This window comes from Xenopus laevis, chromosome 2S (assembly GCF_017654675.1).
Source record: "Xenopus laevis strain J_2021 chromosome 2S, Xenopus_laevis_v10.1, whole genome shotgun sequence".
In the NCBI taxonomy this organism is placed as follows: Eukaryota; Metazoa; Chordata; class Amphibia; order Anura; family Pipidae; genus Xenopus; species Xenopus laevis.
In genome coordinates this window covers 140,360,987-140,380,204 of record NC_054374.1, presented here as the reverse complement: position 1 = coordinate 140,380,204, position 19,218 = coordinate 140,360,987, and the positions used below count along the sequence as shown (strand labels likewise).

The 19,218-nt window shown below is 38.3% G+C and overlaps 1 protein-coding gene across 1 annotated transcript in view; it reads right to left on the bottom strand.

The window, feature by feature from the left end:
• The window catches only part of LOC101027278 (acid-sensing ion channel 1), a 139,907-nt gene that overhangs the window by 26,777 nt on the left and 93,912 nt on the right, over positions 1–19,218 (bottom strand). Inside the window, exons 6-8 of the mRNA XM_018250170.2 lie at positions 13,684–13,834; positions 4,680–4,736; positions 3,125–3,278 (exon numbers count right to left, since the gene is read on the bottom strand). Coding sequence (XP_018105659.1) covers positions 3,125–3,278; positions 4,680–4,736; positions 13,684–13,834 — 362 coding nt within the window. The remainder of the gene's footprint in view (positions 1–3,124; positions 3,279–4,679; positions 4,737–13,683; positions 13,835–19,218) is intronic.

Sequence of the window (19,218 nt, the reverse complement as noted above, 5' to 3'; positions counted from 1 at the left end):
GTTTTACCTGTGCGGGGCAAGAGTACATTATATTTTAATTACTTTGATATACTTTCAGTTTTTGATGTTACTCTTCCTTTAAAACAAGAGGAGTTGTAGTTAACATAAACCGAGGAGTTGGGTGTTAAAGGATTTATGCATTGACTCCACAGCCCTGCTATTGACTTGACTGTTTCCCATTCAAATCAAAGTTAGGCAAAATGGGGTAACATACAAGGGTGCTTTACAAACAACTAGCACCTTTCGTTCAAAGAACCAAAACTAAGAAAAAAAGGAAAACTAATATTAAGGTGTATTGATTTGAGATGTCAAGATACTTCTTTACTGAACATTTTCCATTCGTAGGTACAAAGTTTATATATTTTTTTTAATAGCATCAACCATTTAAGTATTATTGCTTTTTTAATTTGCATTTCTTAAACTTTATATATTACAGATGAATAAATGGGCAACACTAAGCCTTTAATCATCTGTTATGAAGAATGACAAACCTGCATCCTGCCTAAATTCATAAAGTAGAACACGTTTGATTGAAAGACTACGGACCGAACTCGCAACGGCTTCTTTTCTTCAGAGGTTTATTAATTCCAGGCCAATCCACATTGTGTGATTTATGCAGGCTTAATATTCTGCTCTAGATGCATAAGGCAACTACATGCTTTGCACAGTACATTGTTCGCTGATGATGGACATCTCATAGAAGCCATCCCTTTCGAGCAGGCCATGTAATTGGCTCTTTCTTCCAACCATGCATGCAGAACAAGGTTTCATTGCAGTATTCGCAGTAACTGAAACGAGTCAGTCTTGACACATATATAAACTAAATTAGTAACAATAAATTACATGTTTCAGCCTTTGGGGGCAATTCAGAGTTCCTTTGCTGGGATACAATTTTTCCACTTTGTTATAATTTAAATTTTTTATCAATATCTACCCTGTATTCTTCTTATCCTTATAATCTTATATTATCTTGATTCTGTTCTAGAAACATTTCCTGTAGTACAATAAGAAATTATAATTTTTAAAGCTTTGACATAAAATATATTTTTGGAAATTCAGTAAACATGGATTTTATCAACCAGACACAGGCTCTTTATTATTTTAGTTTTTCTGGCCTCATTGCCATCAGGGCATCTTATTGACTAATTAGCATTTCATACTCTACAGTATATCAGGGGTCCCCAACTCTTTTTTTTTTTTTTTACCTGTGAGCCACATTCAAATGTTAAAAATGTTGGAAAGTTACACAAGCATGAAAAGAATGCAAAATGCAAAATAAATACTGTGATTGGGTATTTGATAGCTATGTGGACTGGCAGTACACAGGGTTTTTATGAAACCAAAAGTTGCCTCCAAGCCTGGAATTCAAATATAAGCACCTGCTTTAAGGCCACTGGGAGCAACATCTAAAGGGTTGATAAGCAATATGTTGCTTGCGAGCCACTGGTTGGGGATCTATCCTCTACCATTTTCATCCATTCATAGGCTAGGTCCTCCTTTATTCACCATGTGAATAAATTGTTCAAGTATCAGCAACATCGTCATCTACTCTTTACTTGCATACTCTTTAGTAATGATAGTAGAAGAGTAGTAAATGACATGGGGCACGCAAGTTCTCCACTGCACACTAAGGGGGTTATTTACTAGGCTCCGAATACCCGAAACCCGAAAAATGTGTGATTTTTTTTCTAAAATCCGACTTTTAAAAAAAAAAATCACAAATTTTTCGGAATTTATTAAACCCAGAGGGCTAAAAAGCCCGAATATAAAACCATGACATCTCAAACCTGTCAAGGTTGCATAAAAGTCAATGGGAACAGTCCCATTAATTTTTTGGTTGTCGGGGGGGTTTCGGAAAATTTCACAATGTTTTCGGAGCTTTCGGAGGAGTTTTCGGGGAAAATTCACAAAAAATCGTGAAATTATGAGCTTTTCCCGCAAAGGTAATTTTTTGGAAAATGTAATAATAAATAAGCATGGAAAACCCGAGCGGATTAGATCAGAGTTTGTAGCAGCCGATACTGAGATAAATTCGGACCTTGATAAATAATCCCCTAAGAGGCAGATTTATATAGGGTCGAATAGGATATTCAAATTCCAATTTTCAAATTGTTTTCAAAAAACATACAAATTTGAATTGGGAATAATCCAAACTCAATTCGAATTTCGAATACGTGAATTTTGACGTGATCGTCAATTTTTATATGCCGTGCATATAAAAATTGTCGATCACTTCAAAATTCACGTGCATCACGTGCCCGCTCGCACCCCCTGCTCCCCCGGTAGTTCCGCCCCTGATCACAGCACAGATTTGCCCATCACTAGTCATTAAACACTGTGTAACTTCATTAGGAGTAAAGCAAGACTTTCTGCTTCTCAGTAACTTAATTTTCTATCAATGATATACAGTTAGCCAAAATGAACAGTGGATTGCACAGTTGTTTCTAATTATAGTAGAAGTTATATAGTTAAACACTATAGAAGAAAAATTATGTAAATTGTAAAAGTGCTCGGAAGAGCTCTTTTACATTCATTTATTTTGAAGGTTTACATTCCCTTTTATAATAATTTTTTTTACCATCGATGAAAATATGACTTGTGCTAAAATTTCTTACAACTTAACTCATTTGTAGATGTCTCTGGTAAAATATGAGAAAAAAAATGAGTTTTAGTTAATAACCCTCTAAATGTTAAGTTTTTCAAATTTAAAAAAAAAACAAAAAAACACAAATTCACAAATTCGAATATTGATAAATAGGCCTCTTATTATTACAGCAATAAGTTCTTTGGAACTTTATTTCAATGGTGCATTGAACACATCTCATTGCTTAATATATGTTGACTGTTGATCGATGAGTGCCAGAACAAAGCCTCTTGGAAACAAAACTTGACCTGACCTGACCGCTTCGAAATTTCATTTCTCATTAAAAAAAAAACACAAAAACATGTTACTCAACTTCTACTGAAGTACAAAAAAAATACAAAAAATAACAGCAACACATTCAATACAATAATAAAGGAAACCAAAACAACACTGAGCGAAAAATCCTGAAGCAGCATATGAAAACAACTGATGCTCTGCATTATTCTTTGGGAAATTCAATAGAAATGAATCCAGACTTACGCTATGTACTGCTCGCTTTTGTTGTACTTCTTGGCCAGGTAACGAGCTGATGCTTTGCTGGGGATTTTCACCATGGACAACTCCTTCCCATAGCGGGTCATGTTACATGGAGTTTCACATACACAGAAGTCATTATCTTTCTCCACCAGGAAATCTGAACCATAACAGTCATCGACACATGAGGGACAAAGTGGGGAAAAAGCAATATGGACACATTAGTAGGCGCAATGGGGGAGATCTGATCTACCTATGGTTTGGCTGATACAGTATCCTAAATCAATGCTGTTCAACTTCTGTGGTACAGAGGGCTGGAATTTTTCTGGTGTACGTGGCGGAGGGCCGATAATGGAACCAGTGTTGACCATTTCCCCTTTTAAACCACATCCATGTTATCTCAAGAACTTTTAAGACTATGTCCAAATTAATGGTGGCAACACACCAAAAACTAAAGAACTAAATGATTGGTGCTCACTTCAGGGATATCACTCATATGTGAAAAATGTAAGTCATACTCTTAAATATACCATAAACATACCATTTAATCCAAATGTCACCTCCTCCCCAGTGGATAACACAGCACCCCCCAGCACATGGTTAAACACATTAGGGGCCCCTAACACCAATTACAAAATTCTGACAAACCCTACCAGGCTCACATCCCACAGGGTACAGAGTAGGACAGGCAGAGTATAGCACACACAGGGAGCATAGGGAAGGCAGAGTATGACACACACACAGTGAGCATAGGGCAGGCAGAGTATGGCACACACAGGGAGCATAGGGAAGGCAGAGTATGACACACACAGGGAGCATAGGGAAGGCAGAGTATGACACACACAGGGAGCATAGGGCAGGCAGAGTATGGCACACACAGGGAGCATAGGGCAGGCAGAGTATGGCACACACAGGGAGCATAGGGCAGGCAGTGTATAGCACACACAGGGAGCATAGGGCAGGCAGAGTATGGCACACACAGGGAGCATAGGGCAGGCAGAGTATGGCACACAAAGGGAGCATAGGGCAGGCAGTGTATAGCACACACAGGGAGCATAGGGCAGGCAGAGTATGGCACAGATGAACAATGTGGGCAGTTTCAGTCTGGGTCTCAGGTGTGAACAGTAGAGGTGAACAGCTTTAGGGGTGTGAACAATAGAGGTGTTACAAGTGTGAACAATGCAGGGGGGATTACATGTGTGAAAAATGCAGGACTGTTTGAATATGAGGCGTAAATAATGCAGGGGCCAGTTAATATCAGTACTGCTCCTGATATTGTCCTCAATACACTAGCAAGGGCAGGTCTTAAAATCACTGAAATAAAACATCAAGAAACGGCATCTCTCTGTCTTTCTATGTATTTCATCACTTATCATAGAAACACAATATGAAAGAAATACAGCAAGGCATCGCCACGGAGAGATGCATGGCCATTAGGACACACTGAGGCAAGAAGAGCATGTCTAATATATATCACATGTAGAACTGTCTACGGTCCGTACTCCAGTCATGAGCTCCTATTAAGAGAAGTACTTAGGGATGATAGGGAAGCAGAACATACCAAGCGCTGGATCAGCACATTCCTTGTACAGCTCCGGGGTGCAGTATGCAGCATCTCCTGATAAGAAGAAATCAAATAACAAACACCATCATTCATAAAATATATTATTTTAAATAAAATTAAAATGCATTTAAAGGGGTTGATCACCTTTAAATGAACTTTTAGTATGCTTTAATGATATTCAGAGACAATTTGCAACTGTTTTTTTATTTTTTATAATTTGTAATTTTTGAGTTTTTATCCAGCAGCTCTCCATTTTGCCTTTTCAGCAATCTGGTTGCTAGGATCCTAATTACCCTAGCGACCATGCATTGATTTTAATAAAATACTGGAATATGAATAGGGGAGGGCCTGATTAGAAAGATTACTAATAAAAAGTTGCAAAAACTGTGCATTTGTAACCTTACAGAGCATTTGTTTATAGATGGGGTCAATGACCCCCATTTGAAAGCTGGAAAGAATCAGAAAGAAAATAATTCAGTTGGTCTTCATTATATAAAAATAATGAAGACCAACTGAAAGGTTGCGTGGAAATGGCCATCCTATTACATACAAAAAGTTAACTTAAAGGTGAACCAACCCTTTTAAAGGGGAGCATGTACTTTTCCCAAAAATAGATATTGTACAGCTCCCAGCTTTTTTATGAGATGATTATTTTCAAATATATTCCATTTCCATCACTGCGTGTGATGTCATCTCTTAAAGCAGAAATGATAGCCTGTGGCGCTATTCTATTGCTGGCTATGGGAATGATTTCCCTCCTGGCATAACCGGTGAGAATTAGTAAGGAAACGAACTGCAAGTGATAATGATATATTAAAAAATCCTCATTCTAATCAGGTGGAAAAGTCCTATTAATAGAAGCCACAAACTAGTCTTAAAAAGAGCAAGTGGAAAGGAAAGCACAATGCTGTAATTAAAACGTAACTTTTATTTTATACATTTAACATTTGATTAAAAATGAAGGCGACCGTAAAAAAGGGAAGAGAACGCCAATAAAGCAGAAATAGGATATAATAATATAATAATGTGTGCTTGGAATATAAAGAGATAAGGTATACTACTTCTAGGTACTATATGCCAATTATATCAGAACTGATGGCAGGAATGCTAATATTAGGTCTTCCCTGTTGGGCTTTCTATCTTTCTAGTACCTCAGCACATCAGGGAAGGAAATGTATATAGTAATGACAGCGCCTGCTACCAGTGAAAAAACTGCAGCATTATCAAAAGAGAAGTCAATCAGATTGCCAAACAGGGTAGGTTGACAGTTACGCTGATTAATCTCTCGGGTATACTAACTGATAAATATAAATTAAACGGGAAGTTTAATTGAAATGCACACTTGCTGCCAGTCCTGGCCCGGATGTGCCTACTATTGATTGTTGCCTTGGAACATTCAAAGATAAGGGTTTTGCTATTGTTAAAATACTATAATAGTGTTTAGAATTATTAGAATTTAAAGGGGTTGTTGACCTTTGAGGTCACTTTTAGTATGGTGTAGAGATAGGGTTGCCACCTTTTTTTTTATTTGCGAAAACAGGCAGGGGGTGGGCCGGTGACGTCAGGAGGCCTAATTTGGAAATCCAGACAGGAACTTTTTACCCGGGCCGCCATTCCAAAAACCAGGCTGTCCAGGTTAAATCCGGACAGGTGACAACCCTATGTAGAGAGTAATATTCTGAGACAATTCACAACTGGTTTTCATTTTTTATTATTTGTGTTTTTTGAGTTATTTTGCTTTTTATTAATCAGCTTGCAATTCCAGCAGTTTGGTTGCTAATGTCCAAATTACCCAAGCAACCACGTACTGATTTGAATAAGAGACTGGAATATAATTAGGGGAAGGTTTGAATAAAAAGATGAGTATTAGAAAGTCACAATAACAATACATTTGTAGCCTTACAGAGCATTTGTTTTTTAAGATGGGGGTCAGTGACCCCCATTTGAAAGCTGGAAAGAATCAGAAGATGAAGGCAAATCATTAAAAAACTATAATAAACATGAAAACCAATTGAAAAGTTGATACAATTTTTCCATTCTATAACATACTAAAAGTTAGTTTAAAGGTGAACAACCCCTTTAAATCTGAATGTAATATTTATGCATCGGACCTGAAATAATGAGAGCCATATTGACCAATTGAGACAAAAACATAATGTTTGTTCATTATTTTTGAAATCTGTTTATGGAGTTTTTCACACAGTCAGTGTATGGAAAGGAACAAAAATTAAAACAAAGAGGGGGGGACAGAATGAAGAAAGGGTAGGAAATACAATGTAATAAAAACATATTACACAAGCATTGCCAACATATTAACAATTGCAAATACTGGCTCATTTAACGAAACTGTTAATAAATTGTCAGAAGTATCAGTAAAGTAATAAACAATAGAACAATAATCACAAAGCTATGTGTTGATTGTAACAGAAAGAAAAGGCTACTGTGGACTCCTAGGGGAGTGAATGTTTATAATAATCGGACTCTTTAAATGAGAGCCACCTATACCATTTTGTATTATAACTAAGGTTTCGGTCTGCTTCAATAAGGGATAGTTGTTCAAATTGATGTAATTCTTCTATCTTATTATACCATTCTTGTAGTGTGGGGATGGAAGTCTGTTTTCATTTTAGTGGAATCAGCATCTTTGCTGCGTTTAGCAAGAGAGGTTCGATAGTAGAGGTGAAATTGTTAAGTGGTTTGTCCATATGGAACAATAACACATAAGCCGGATCATCAGGTATATCAAAATGCAAAATATGATTCATTGTTTGTCTAATGCAGTGATCCCCAACCAGTAGCTCACGAGCAACATGTTGCTCTCCAACCCCTTGGATGTTGCTCCCAGTGGCCTCAAAGCAGGTACTTATTTTTGAATTCCTGGTTTGGAATCAACTTTTGGATGCATAAAAACCAGGTGTACTGCCATAAAGAACCTCCTGTAGGCTGCCAGTCCACAAAGGGGCCACCAAATAACACAGCCATTATCTGGCACCCCAGTAACTTTTTGCATGAATGTGTTGCTCCCCAACTGTTTTTATTTTTAAATGTGGCTCACGGGTAAAAAAAATGTTGGGGACCCCTGGTCTAATGGTATTCCAAAATGGTGTGATAAGTGGGCAAGACCAGAATATGTGTAACAGCGTTCCCTCGTCTATTCCACATATCCAACATCGGTCAACATCGTATGTTTCAAAATGTGTTTAAGATTGGAAGGAGTTAGGTACCATCTGGAGGCTATTTTGTAGTTGGTTTACTGTAGCCTGCAGCATCTGGAGCTCTTAAATAATTTGAGTATGCAGTTGGCCAATTGCTCTTCCTGAAATTGAATACCTAAGTCTGTAGACCAGCGAACTAGGTAAGATGGTACGGAGAATAGGTGTGGTTGGCGTAATATTTTATATATTTGTGAGATTACATGTCTAGGAGCTGACTCAGTGGAGCAGAGGGACTCAAATGAGGTCAATTCTTGTCCCAATGTGGAGGAACCTCCCACACTCTGGAAAAAATGTTTTATTTGCGCAAATTTATAATGATCAGGTTGTGAGAAAGGTTTGAGCAGTTGGAATTTTTCTTTCTCTACAAAGTCATGTATATCTAAAAAGTGGAAAATTTGTAAGTTATCTTCTATCAACCAGTGGGAAAAATCTTTTGCTTGTTGGCCGTGGCAAAGGCTGGAATATTAATTATGGGTATTAGAGGGGAGGGAAACTGGGTAAATTTTAATCTGATGCGGCACTTGTCCCATAGTGATATAGTATGTGTGAGAAGCGGATGGTCTAAATATTTGATTCGTCTGTATCTCTTGTCAAGCCACAATAGGTGTAATAGAAAGCTGAAAGTGGCTTGTTGCTCAGTCTCAATCCATAGTTTATTGTCTACATGGTGCGACCAGTCTATGATGCGTCCCAGTCCAGCAGCATAATAGTATAATTTACAGTCCGGTAGGGACACCCCTCCTTGTTTCTTGTCTTTTATCAATATTTTATGGCTCAATCTGGATTTTTTATTTTGCCAGATTAATTAAGTTATGGTAGTTTGTAGGGAATCTAGGATAGGTTCTGGTACGGTACTTGTAGGGGTATGGTTTGTAAAACATAAAGTATGCGTGGAATAATATTCATTTTAACCACGTTCATACGTCCAAACTACGAGAGAGGTTTGTTCAGCCATCTATCTAGGTCATTATTTTGTTTATTGAGGGAAAGGATCCAGCATATATTGCATATTTGTATGTGTACATTTGCTTTCAGTAACTGCAACTAAAACAAAAGGTTTGCAGTAATTGTTGATCAGTCCTGCATGTCGACTTGAAGGGATTTTATCCCATTCCTTCGTATAGAACAGCTTCAACTCATTTCAACTCCTTCCATAACATTTCTAGAAGATTAAGGTAAGGTCCAAAATATTAACTTTCTTCTGCTTTAACTATTCCTTGGTATATGAATTTGTGTGTTTAGGGTTGTTTTCTTACTTCATGACCCACTTTTTCTTCAGCTTTGGTTCATAGATGGATACCCAGATATTTTTCTGCAAAATTTGCATACAATGTAGAATCGTAGTATCATTAATATCGATTACATTCCTTGTCCAGAGCAAAACATGCCCAAACCATGATATTGGACATGGTCTTTGCAAACTGTAGATGAATGGCAATGTACTTTATTCTCCTTGCAACCCTGCCATGTGCACTATATGGTGGACTCATGAACACTGACATTTGCCAGTGCAAGAGATGCCTTTGGTTCCTTAGACATTAGCCTGGGGGTCTTTGAGATCTTTGAGTATTAGTTGCCTTCCTCTTGTTGTAATCTTTGTTGGTCAACCACTCCAGGGTAGAGTAACAATGGTGTTGCAATGGCCTCAATTTGTACATGATCTGCTTGTGACTGTGAACCAGTGGTGTCCAAAAACTTCAGAAACAATTTCAAACTTGGCGACCATCATTAATTGTTCTGCAGTTGTTAAGGTGAGACCTTGATGTTTCATATTTATGCAGAAATATTGAAAATGCTGAACACTTCATAAATGTTAAGCCCCACGTGCACATGCTAATTCCATGTCCTAGTTGGCTGCACCTACTAACAATGGATACCTCAGCCAACCAGACAAACAGTTCTCCATTTAAGCGAACAGAAATGGCAGGTGGGTGAAATGCACTCTTATTAAGGCAAAGGAAAATTCTACAACATTTCTCTTTTAGAATAGAACTCCTCTTTTGAATTAAAGGAAAACGATACCCCCAAAATGAATACTTAAGCAACAGATAGCTTATATAAAATTAAGTGGCATATTAAAGAATCTTACCAAACTGGTATATATAAAGGATCAGTAACATCAAATTTTTGTTTTTAAAAATTCGTTAGTATACAACAAAAAAAACCACATAGACAAATTAAACTTTGAAATCGCTAAGTCTTTATTGAGAAATAACTGACCAAAACGCCACTTGCACTCCTCTTCAGAAAAGGCAATCCAGCGATCCATTGTGCGGTGCTTGATTTGTCCTCCCTGCCTTCCTTATAGGAGATAACCATGGAGGAGAAATCAAGCGCCGCACAATTGATCATTGCCCTGTTGCCTTTTCTGAAGAGGAGCGCAAGCGGAGGTTAGATAAGTTATTTCTTAATAAAAACTTAGAGATTTCAAAGTTTAATTTGTCTTTTGTTTTTTTTTTCGTTGTATACTAACGAATTTATTAAAAAAAAAAAAAAATTATGTTACTGGTCCTTTAAGTAAATATTGCCCTCTTACATCTCTTGCCTTTAACCACCATTTTGTGATGGTCTGTGTGCTGCCTCAGAGATCACCTGACCAGAAATACTGCAGCTCTAACTGTAACAGGAAGACGTGTGTAAGCAAAAGACACAACTCTGTCTGTTAATGCTCATGTGACCTAACATGTATGGTTTGTTTTTATTTATTTATTTGGTTATTTTTTAAAATGGCAATTTCCTATTTAGGATTACCCAATGGCACATACTGCTAAATAAGTATATTATTATGAAAAAAATTATGAAGCAGAGTTTTACATATTAGCTGTTTTTTGCAATTTATTTTTCTAGAGAACTACATTGTTCAGTGGGTATAGTTTGCCTTTAAGATGGCTGCATGATTCTTCTCTAGTAGCATAAAAAATTAAACAAATTAGTGCAGTTTTAAAAATCCAATTTCCCAGCCTGTCATTCTTCATTAATTATAAAATGACAGCTTCTAGAATACCAGATGAATGTTTTATAGTATAAGTTGTAACTTTTCGACCCCAACCACTGGTTCTTTAGTTGAGAGGGGTTCAATTGGGAGCAAAAGGCATTGCAGTGTAGTTATGACAATACTGTGATACAGCGACTCATTTTGGCTATTTTTTATCTGCTAGGTAATCCTGCCACAGGGGAAAAGCTTTTCCTGTAGGACCTACTGTAGATACGTCACATTTTTCTTATTGTACTTGGAAAGCTCAAAGCATGTAATGGATAGAGAATTAATTGCAGTAACAGTGCCCAATACACTCAGTTTTTTTCCCATTGTAAATTTAAGATTTGTTATTAATGCCTCCGTTCTGTGAAGCTGAATGCATGCTGGCTCTCATACTGATTAATTTCCAATGTGTTGTCCTTTCTGCACACTGCGCTCTTCCACCCCCTCCCTTTCCCTTCCACCCCCTCCCTTTCTCTTGCACCCTAAGTGCTGCATTCGGAATCGTTTGACTTTCTTACTAAAGAGTATCTTTTCATCTGCTTCCTAAATTCCTCTACTGGCTTTCCATGTAATCACGTGCCACAATAACATTCTCCTTCTCACCTTGAGAACTCTCGACTTGTGTTCTTTTCTCCGATTTCTAGCTCAAAGTCTGATTGCCGTAGGTGTTCTGCTTAAAACCTTCTGACTTTTAATTCATTCTTTGCTGTTCATTTCCCATAAATCTTTTTCTCCCAATAGCCCTTTCCCTTAGAACTCCATTAACCTTGCTTTCTTATAGAAAAGTCCCTCCTGGGATGAGATTTTCAGCTTGCAGATTGCAGTTTGTCTGTTGCATTGTTTACTCCTATTATACCACTTCCATTTCTTTCAAACTGTGATCTCACGGCTTTCAGGACATTTGTTTCAGCCTACACTGTATGGTGCATTGTTTGTTCTTACTATGAGTCTGCATTTGGGCTGTGCTGTGGACAATCCTATATAATAAATAAAGTCCAAGTGTCTCTGCGTCCAGTCCCTGTGTCTGTGGGATTGCGCTACTGCGCATGTGCCCCACGGACCGTCTCTGGCGACATATGTTCTAGCGCCCGTTAATTTAACGGGCTTAATGTCTAGTTCTATATATAAATATCATCTCACATACAGATCACCAAAACCAGTAACATAACTTATCCTGCATAATATGTATAAACACAACTATGCAAGCAGGCCTCCCTCTGCAGCAGAAATCCCATTGCAGTGACATCTCAATTTACTGGATATATTTATATAGTCAATAACCCACCTGTTTATTTAAAATAACTTAATATACCTATATTTCAGTATATAACATATATGCTTATTCTGCTGTCCTTGTGCTTTGAACATGATTGCACTCCATTTGTCCATGTCATTTCATGCCATTCAGGCTTTGGCTCACCATTTGCATTACCCAGTGAAAAGTTCATACCTCCCAACTGTCCCTTTTTCGGAGGGACAGTCCCTCTTTTGACAGCTCAACCCGCAGTCCCTCATTTGTACTGGAAAGTCCCTCTTTTCAATGCACTGAACAGCCAGAAAAAGAAACAAAGTTTCTCACTTAATTGGCTTTTAGCAGAGAGCCCAGAACAGCTAACAGGTGCAAATAAGATACTTTGTAACAATTTTGAGACACAAAAACACAGTTTAGATAAGGAGAAATATTTTCAAACTTTCATAACCTGACAAATTTTGTAAAACAAACATGGTAATTAGGGGGTGTGGCCACAGAAAGGGGTGTGACCAAAAAAAATTGCTGCACTATGTGCGGGAAAATTTTTTTTGTCCCTCTTTTTACTTCCAAAATGTTGGGAGGTATGAAAGTTCACAAGGCTAGGTGGAAACTATAGGGGTCATTAATGAATGCAAGTGCATTGTGGAATGCGCCATTTTTCCTACAGTCAGGGGCATAACTACAGAGGAAGAAGACCTTGCAAATATAATGGATAGCACAACCGATTTGAAAAATCAAATAAATTTATTATAAAAAGAAAAAATAATATACAAAAAATATATATAAGAAGGTGAGCCCAACGCGTTTCGACCATAAGGGTCTTCCTCAGGGGCACAAAATATTTTTTTCTCTCTTTAATAGAAGAAGACCTTGTAGCTGCAAGGGGCCCCATAAGGGCCTAATTCATGTACAATTTCAATAAATATTGGTAAAACAGGTCAGGCATTTTGGGGGCCTGAAAAATAATTTGCTGTGGGCCCAGTAATATCTAGTTACACCACTGCCCACAGTGAAGAGATTTTTCACATAATTCCAGTATGATTGTGGTCATGCTCTGAGTTGCATTGGATGCAGCCAAACAGACGCAATTGTGCTTGTGTTTTTACGCAAATTGTATGTATCTACCATTTTCGAAGAGAGGGTGTTGTTTACAAACAGTAGCTGTAGCTACCTCTAGGTTCCAGTATAAGAAGGTGCAGTTGCACACCATTCATCATATCAGGCAGGATGGACATAATGGCAACTATCCCCCTACCTCCAGGGGGGAACACTTACTTTGAATTAAGGTGTATCAAGAACCCCTGCCATAAAGCAAGACAGGACCGTACTTGTTTCCCAGAAAAGAAACAGAAAGTCATGGGTAAAAGAAGAATGCAAGCATAAAAGGTGCCAAAACCTTTCACTAAAGTAATGTAAAATCTTCTCTTTAGAATACATAATATTACTCATTGTTTTCAGCTGAAAGCAAAAACCGTGTTATTCTGACAACAGTAACCCTTCTATGGAACAACATGATGATCTTTATATGAATAAAATATATAATGCAGTGGGTACCTGGCATGTGCACCATGCGGCAGTTACAGTTCTCCACTAAATATCGGGTCTCACAGTCAATCCGACAGGCAGTGATACTGTAGGTATCAAAGAACTCAGAGTCCATTGCGCTGGATTTGCAGTCGCCCCATGGAGGGGGCAGGTAGGTTAGCTAAAAGATTCAGAAATTTGGCAGTTAGAAATGATGAACATAAGCCTGGGAAAATGAAAGATAGGAAGGAGTGATTATATTATATATATATATATATATATATATATATATATATATATATATATATATATATATATTATACATTATATACCCAGTATGAATGTATGCACCGAGACTCTGCATTATTGCCACCTGTAATATTAACATCCAACTTAATAACCCAAAATATTTAATTTATTAATGTTAATATCTAAGATAATTATCAGTGGTATCAGTGCTCAAACAGTGCTAAAATTAAGACTTAATATTTATATTTCATATTTATATTTATCTGTGTCTGCAGGATACACACAACTTTGTAAGCCAGCAAGGTATCACCATTTTGTTGCCTCTTGACTGTCACATTGTATGAAGACTCTATGGTGGTTAAAGGTTCATTTTTGAGAGGTTCTGTTGTGGAATTTAGTAGGTATCAGCAGATAGAAATTGTTTGTGTACTGAAATTGGTTTGCCACCTTTTGAAAAATGAACTTACTGGCCATGCTGTGATGGGCAGCAGATTGTGACTCAAGGAGGAAATACTGGGGAAGAGAAGGGGTAAAGTTGTCCTACACATAGAAACCTGCTTGCTTGCTTAGGTTATCAAAAAACATAATAGGTTCTGTCTGAGTTGCCCCAGCATGTATACAAAGGAAAAAAAGTTGATCAATACACATTCCATGGTCCCGTTTCACTAGTAATTCAATATCTATGCAAATGCATGTTTTTTAGCAACATTCCTGGGGGCAAATTCCCTAAGCGGCGGAAATTTGCCATCGAAGGCTTCGCAGCCATCGCCACACTTTACCAGCGTAAATTCGCCAGGACAACAGCAATTCACTAAAGTACGAAGTTGCATCCAGGGCGCCGAACGCTGGCAAATTTTCGCTAGCGTTACTTCGACAATCAAAGCAAAGCCTTGCCTAATTTGCATACGGCGGGAAATGATAAAGTTACATACCCGTATATGTTGCAGCAAATACATTACATTTCACAAGTCCAGGGAACCATAATAAATAAAATAGAGTTGTTATATTGCCCTACATATGAGCTCAGTGTATAGTTTATGTTCCATATGTTAGAAAATGGAGGGGGGAACCCGGTTACCCAAAAAAAAAATAAAAATGTACGAACCTTTGCAGGCTATCACTCAGAAAAAAGGAAAAGACACCAGCGTTTTTTGGGACTTAAAAATATTTTGCACTAAAAATTGAGGAAGTCCTATGCACTCCCTGGTCTGAGCTGGCAAATGAGGTAACGTTCAGTAAAATCTGCATCTTGGTGAATTTGCGGAGTTAGGTCCGTTCGCCAGAGCAAAAATTCGCCTGGCGTTAAGAGTGCGAAGCAACGCTAGTGTCTATATCCTTCGCTAGAGAAGCAACTCCTGCACCCATTAGGGAATCGGCGAAGTCCTGAAATGGCGTGACACTGGTGAATTTTCGCTACCGTCACTTTGCCTTTTAGGGAATCTGCCCCCTAGAGTTCTCCTACAGGAAGAATGTAGGCTTCCTTGTGGTAGCAGCACCCCACACCTGTCGCTTTGATGGTACTCTTATGCATTTAAAAATGGGTGCTGGTCTGGGCAATCACTCTCTTTTAAAAGCCGCAAGTGGGGCAGGAAGGAGTAAGCCGGTAAAACCAATGTTTGATCCTGGCAACCTCTTCCCTATAAATCCTAGCATGGGGGAGGATCAAGCCCGGTTAGACCAGTACCTTGGTGAGGAGTCACTTATCCCAAGACATTCTACTACGCAGGGAGGTGACAATATATGAAAACAATCAGACTAAAGTTAAATAGTTAGGACCACCATATGGGGTTTACCTTGACGTGGTATGGTGGCTTATCAATTTGATGATTATAATTTTGTAAATAAAAAACCCTTGTTTTTTTAATATACACACATTTGGATAGATACTAAATTACTAGTGAAACAGGGGACCAGGGAATGTGCTTTGATCAACTTTTCCTCCTTTGTATGTTTGCAACTATCCTGGCCGGATCAGTTGCACTACCTTTGTATATTTTACTTTGCTTTGGAGTGCTCCCACATACCATTCCCCCCCTCCCATTTTATGCCCCAGTATGTACGTGGCCAAATTGGCCTGATCTGATTGTTCGGCTATACCTCCCAACATTTGAAAAATGGAAAGAGGGGCAGAAAAGATCTGGCGCATGTAACGCAGTGACATTTTTTTGACCATGCTTATTTTATGGCCACACCCCATTTTACAAAATTTGTCAGGTTATTAAAGTTTGAACACTTTGTGTGTTTTAGGACAATGTTTTATGTGTTATAACAGTTTTGCCAAATGAAGGTGAACTTGTCCTTTAAGCTATTTCTCCCAAGAGACTTGCTTATCTTAAATTGTTACAATTATATCTTTGCTTATCTTAAATTGTTACAAATGTATCGAAATTTAGGTGATGAGTATTCTGGGCTCTCTGCCAAAAAGCCTCTTATTTAATTAAGTTTCAGAAACTTTGTATTTTTTTCTGGCATCAGTGCAGGAGATCAAAGAGAAACTCTAGACATTTTAATAAATATCTGGGACTGCAAGCTGAGCTGCAAAAATCGGGATTGTACCACACAAAGCGGGACAGTTGGGAGCTATGGTTTGCCCTGGGCCAATGATCATATCATAATGGAGGCATATGCAGGCCCATCAGACGAGGACCACATAAACTTGCTGATGTGATCCTTTATACCTGCCCAATAGATATTTGCCAGGATATCTGCCGGGGTTGAAGTCATGGAAGACCCATGGGCAAATAAGCTGTCAACTTGGCCTGAAGGGGACCAAAATGGCAGCTTAAATCTGCCTGTGTATGGCCCTGTTAAGATACACTTAGAAATACACATAGCTCCCAACTGTCCTGCTTTCTGTGGTACAGTCCAGATTTTTACAGCTCAGCTTGCAGTCCCAGATATTTATTAAAAAGTCTAGAGTTTCTCTTTGATCTCCTGCACTGATGCCAGAAAAAAATACAAAGTTTCTGAAAGTGCTTACATGGGTGGGCCATGGTTGTTAGGAAAGAGTATTATAAATTTACTGGCAATACAGCTGGCAAATTTCTAATACTGGCCTCAGCATTGGCAGGTATTTCAGCAACTCCATGGGGCAAATTCACTAAAGGACAAAGCACCTAACGCTAGCGTTAATTCGCTAGCGTATTTTCATTAATTCGCCGATTCACTAACGGACACTGGTGTAAATTCGCTAGTGTTACTTCGCACCCTTACGCCTGGTAAATCTGCGCAATGGACGTAACTACGCAAATTTCTGAACGCTACCTTTTACGCTAGAATTCCTTCGCCACCTCAGACCAGGCAAAGTGCAATAGAGTTGATAGGGATTGCTTCAAAAAAATGTTTTTCAAAGTCCCAAAAAACGTTGGCGTTTTCTCTTTTTTTATGGGTGAAAAAGATCAAAATTTTTTTTGGGGCTACCCTCCTTCCCCCCTACATTTCCTAACTCTTGGCACCTTAACTATACAGTGGGCACATGTGTAGGGCAAAATAAACATTTTATTTGATGTTTTGAAGGTTTCCCAGGCTTGTGTAGTGTTGCTACATATACTTCCATTGTAAATTCAATTTGGCGCCGTATGCAAATTAAGCATCGCTAGAGTAACTTCGCTTTGCCAGGCGAATTAATGCTAGTGCAATTTCGCAACCTTTCGTTTCCCCTGAGCGCAACTTCGGATTTTAGTGTATTTGCATAGCGCTGGTGAAAATTCGCCTGGCGAAGTGCGGCGAAGCAGACGCTGGCGCAACTACGAATCTTAGTGAATTTGCCCCCATGCCTCTGCACCCAGGCTGATGCACGGACTCCGGTGCAGGAAAAATAGACAGCAGATATAAGTGGAGGGCTGTTTCTCAGCCTGTGTTTATACGCCCAGTGTGGCATTAGTTTTATACTACTTGGAGTCTTCCAATTACTAAGCCCAGAGAGACTCACTAAGGATTCAGCAAAGAAAAAGTTTTTCCCCATACTAATGGTTAGAAATATGTGAAATCCATTAACAAGCAGGGCACTGTCCAGGAACTCGGAATAAAGAATATTTATGAAGAGAGTTGATCTGAATGCAGGTATGAAGTCTCATTTATGAACACAAGGGCAAGTCTGAAGAGCTGACATTGTTTCAAATGGTGCACATTTTCTGGAAACCACACCACCAGTTCCATTGGTTTTCTATTTAAATAATAATTCATTTGTAATTGATTTTTCTCTGTAAAACAAGTAATTTTGTTTGATGTTAACTAATCCTGTATAAATCCTTACTGATGGAAAAAAAACTGCTCAGGTTTTTTTTATTTTTTAGTAGCCTAAAAGTCTGAAGGAGATATTTTCCAAAAGACATAAAATCAGATTCCATGCCTATATAACACTCTCTCCTGTAGCTTAATAAATACCACTTTCCTTAATTCACGGACTTCAGAATCCTGCCACAGTCAAATATATTTATGCAGCCTATTTAATGTGTTACTCTTATAGCCCAGACAGATGTAATGGCCCTAGGATAAGGCCCATTAAATTCTTCCAGTACAGAAGCATATATCTGCAGAACATTTTTTTATTATATCATACTACAAGTATGGGATCTTTTATCTGGAAAACCATTATCCAGAAAGCTCTAAAATTACATCTCGCATATCTCCCAGAGACTGTATTTTAAGCAAAGAATTGCATTTTTTAAAAATCATTTCCTTTTTCTCTCTAATAAATTTACAATTCCTTGTAATTGATCCCAACTAAAATATAATTAATCCATATTAGAGGCAAAACAATCCTATTATGTTTATTTAATGTTTATATTATTTTTTAGCAGACTTATGGTATGGAGATCCATATTACAGAAAGACCCCTTATCCAAATAACCCCAGGTCCCAAGCATTCTGGATAACAGGTCCCATATTTGTACCATACAATAGCATTATAACAGGGGAGTCTAATTCATCTGGTATAGTAGGGAGAGATTGTGTCTATAGTAGCAGTGGGGATAATAGTCTCTGGGAAGGGACAGTGGCTGTGGGATAGCAGGTATAGTAGGGAGAGATGGTGCCTATAGTAAAAGTGGATAATAGTCTCTTATGGAAGGGACTGTGGCTGTGGGATAGCAGGTATAGTAGGGAGAGATGGTGCCTATAGTAACAGTGGGATAATTGTCTCTGGGAAGGGACTGTGACTGTGGGATAACACGTATAGTAGGGAGAGATGGTGCCTATAGTAACAGTGGGATAATAGCCTCTGGGAAGGGAGTGTGACTGTGGGATAGCAGGTATAGTAGGGAGAGATGATGCCTATAGTAACAGTGAGATAAAAGGCTCCGGGAAGGGACTGTG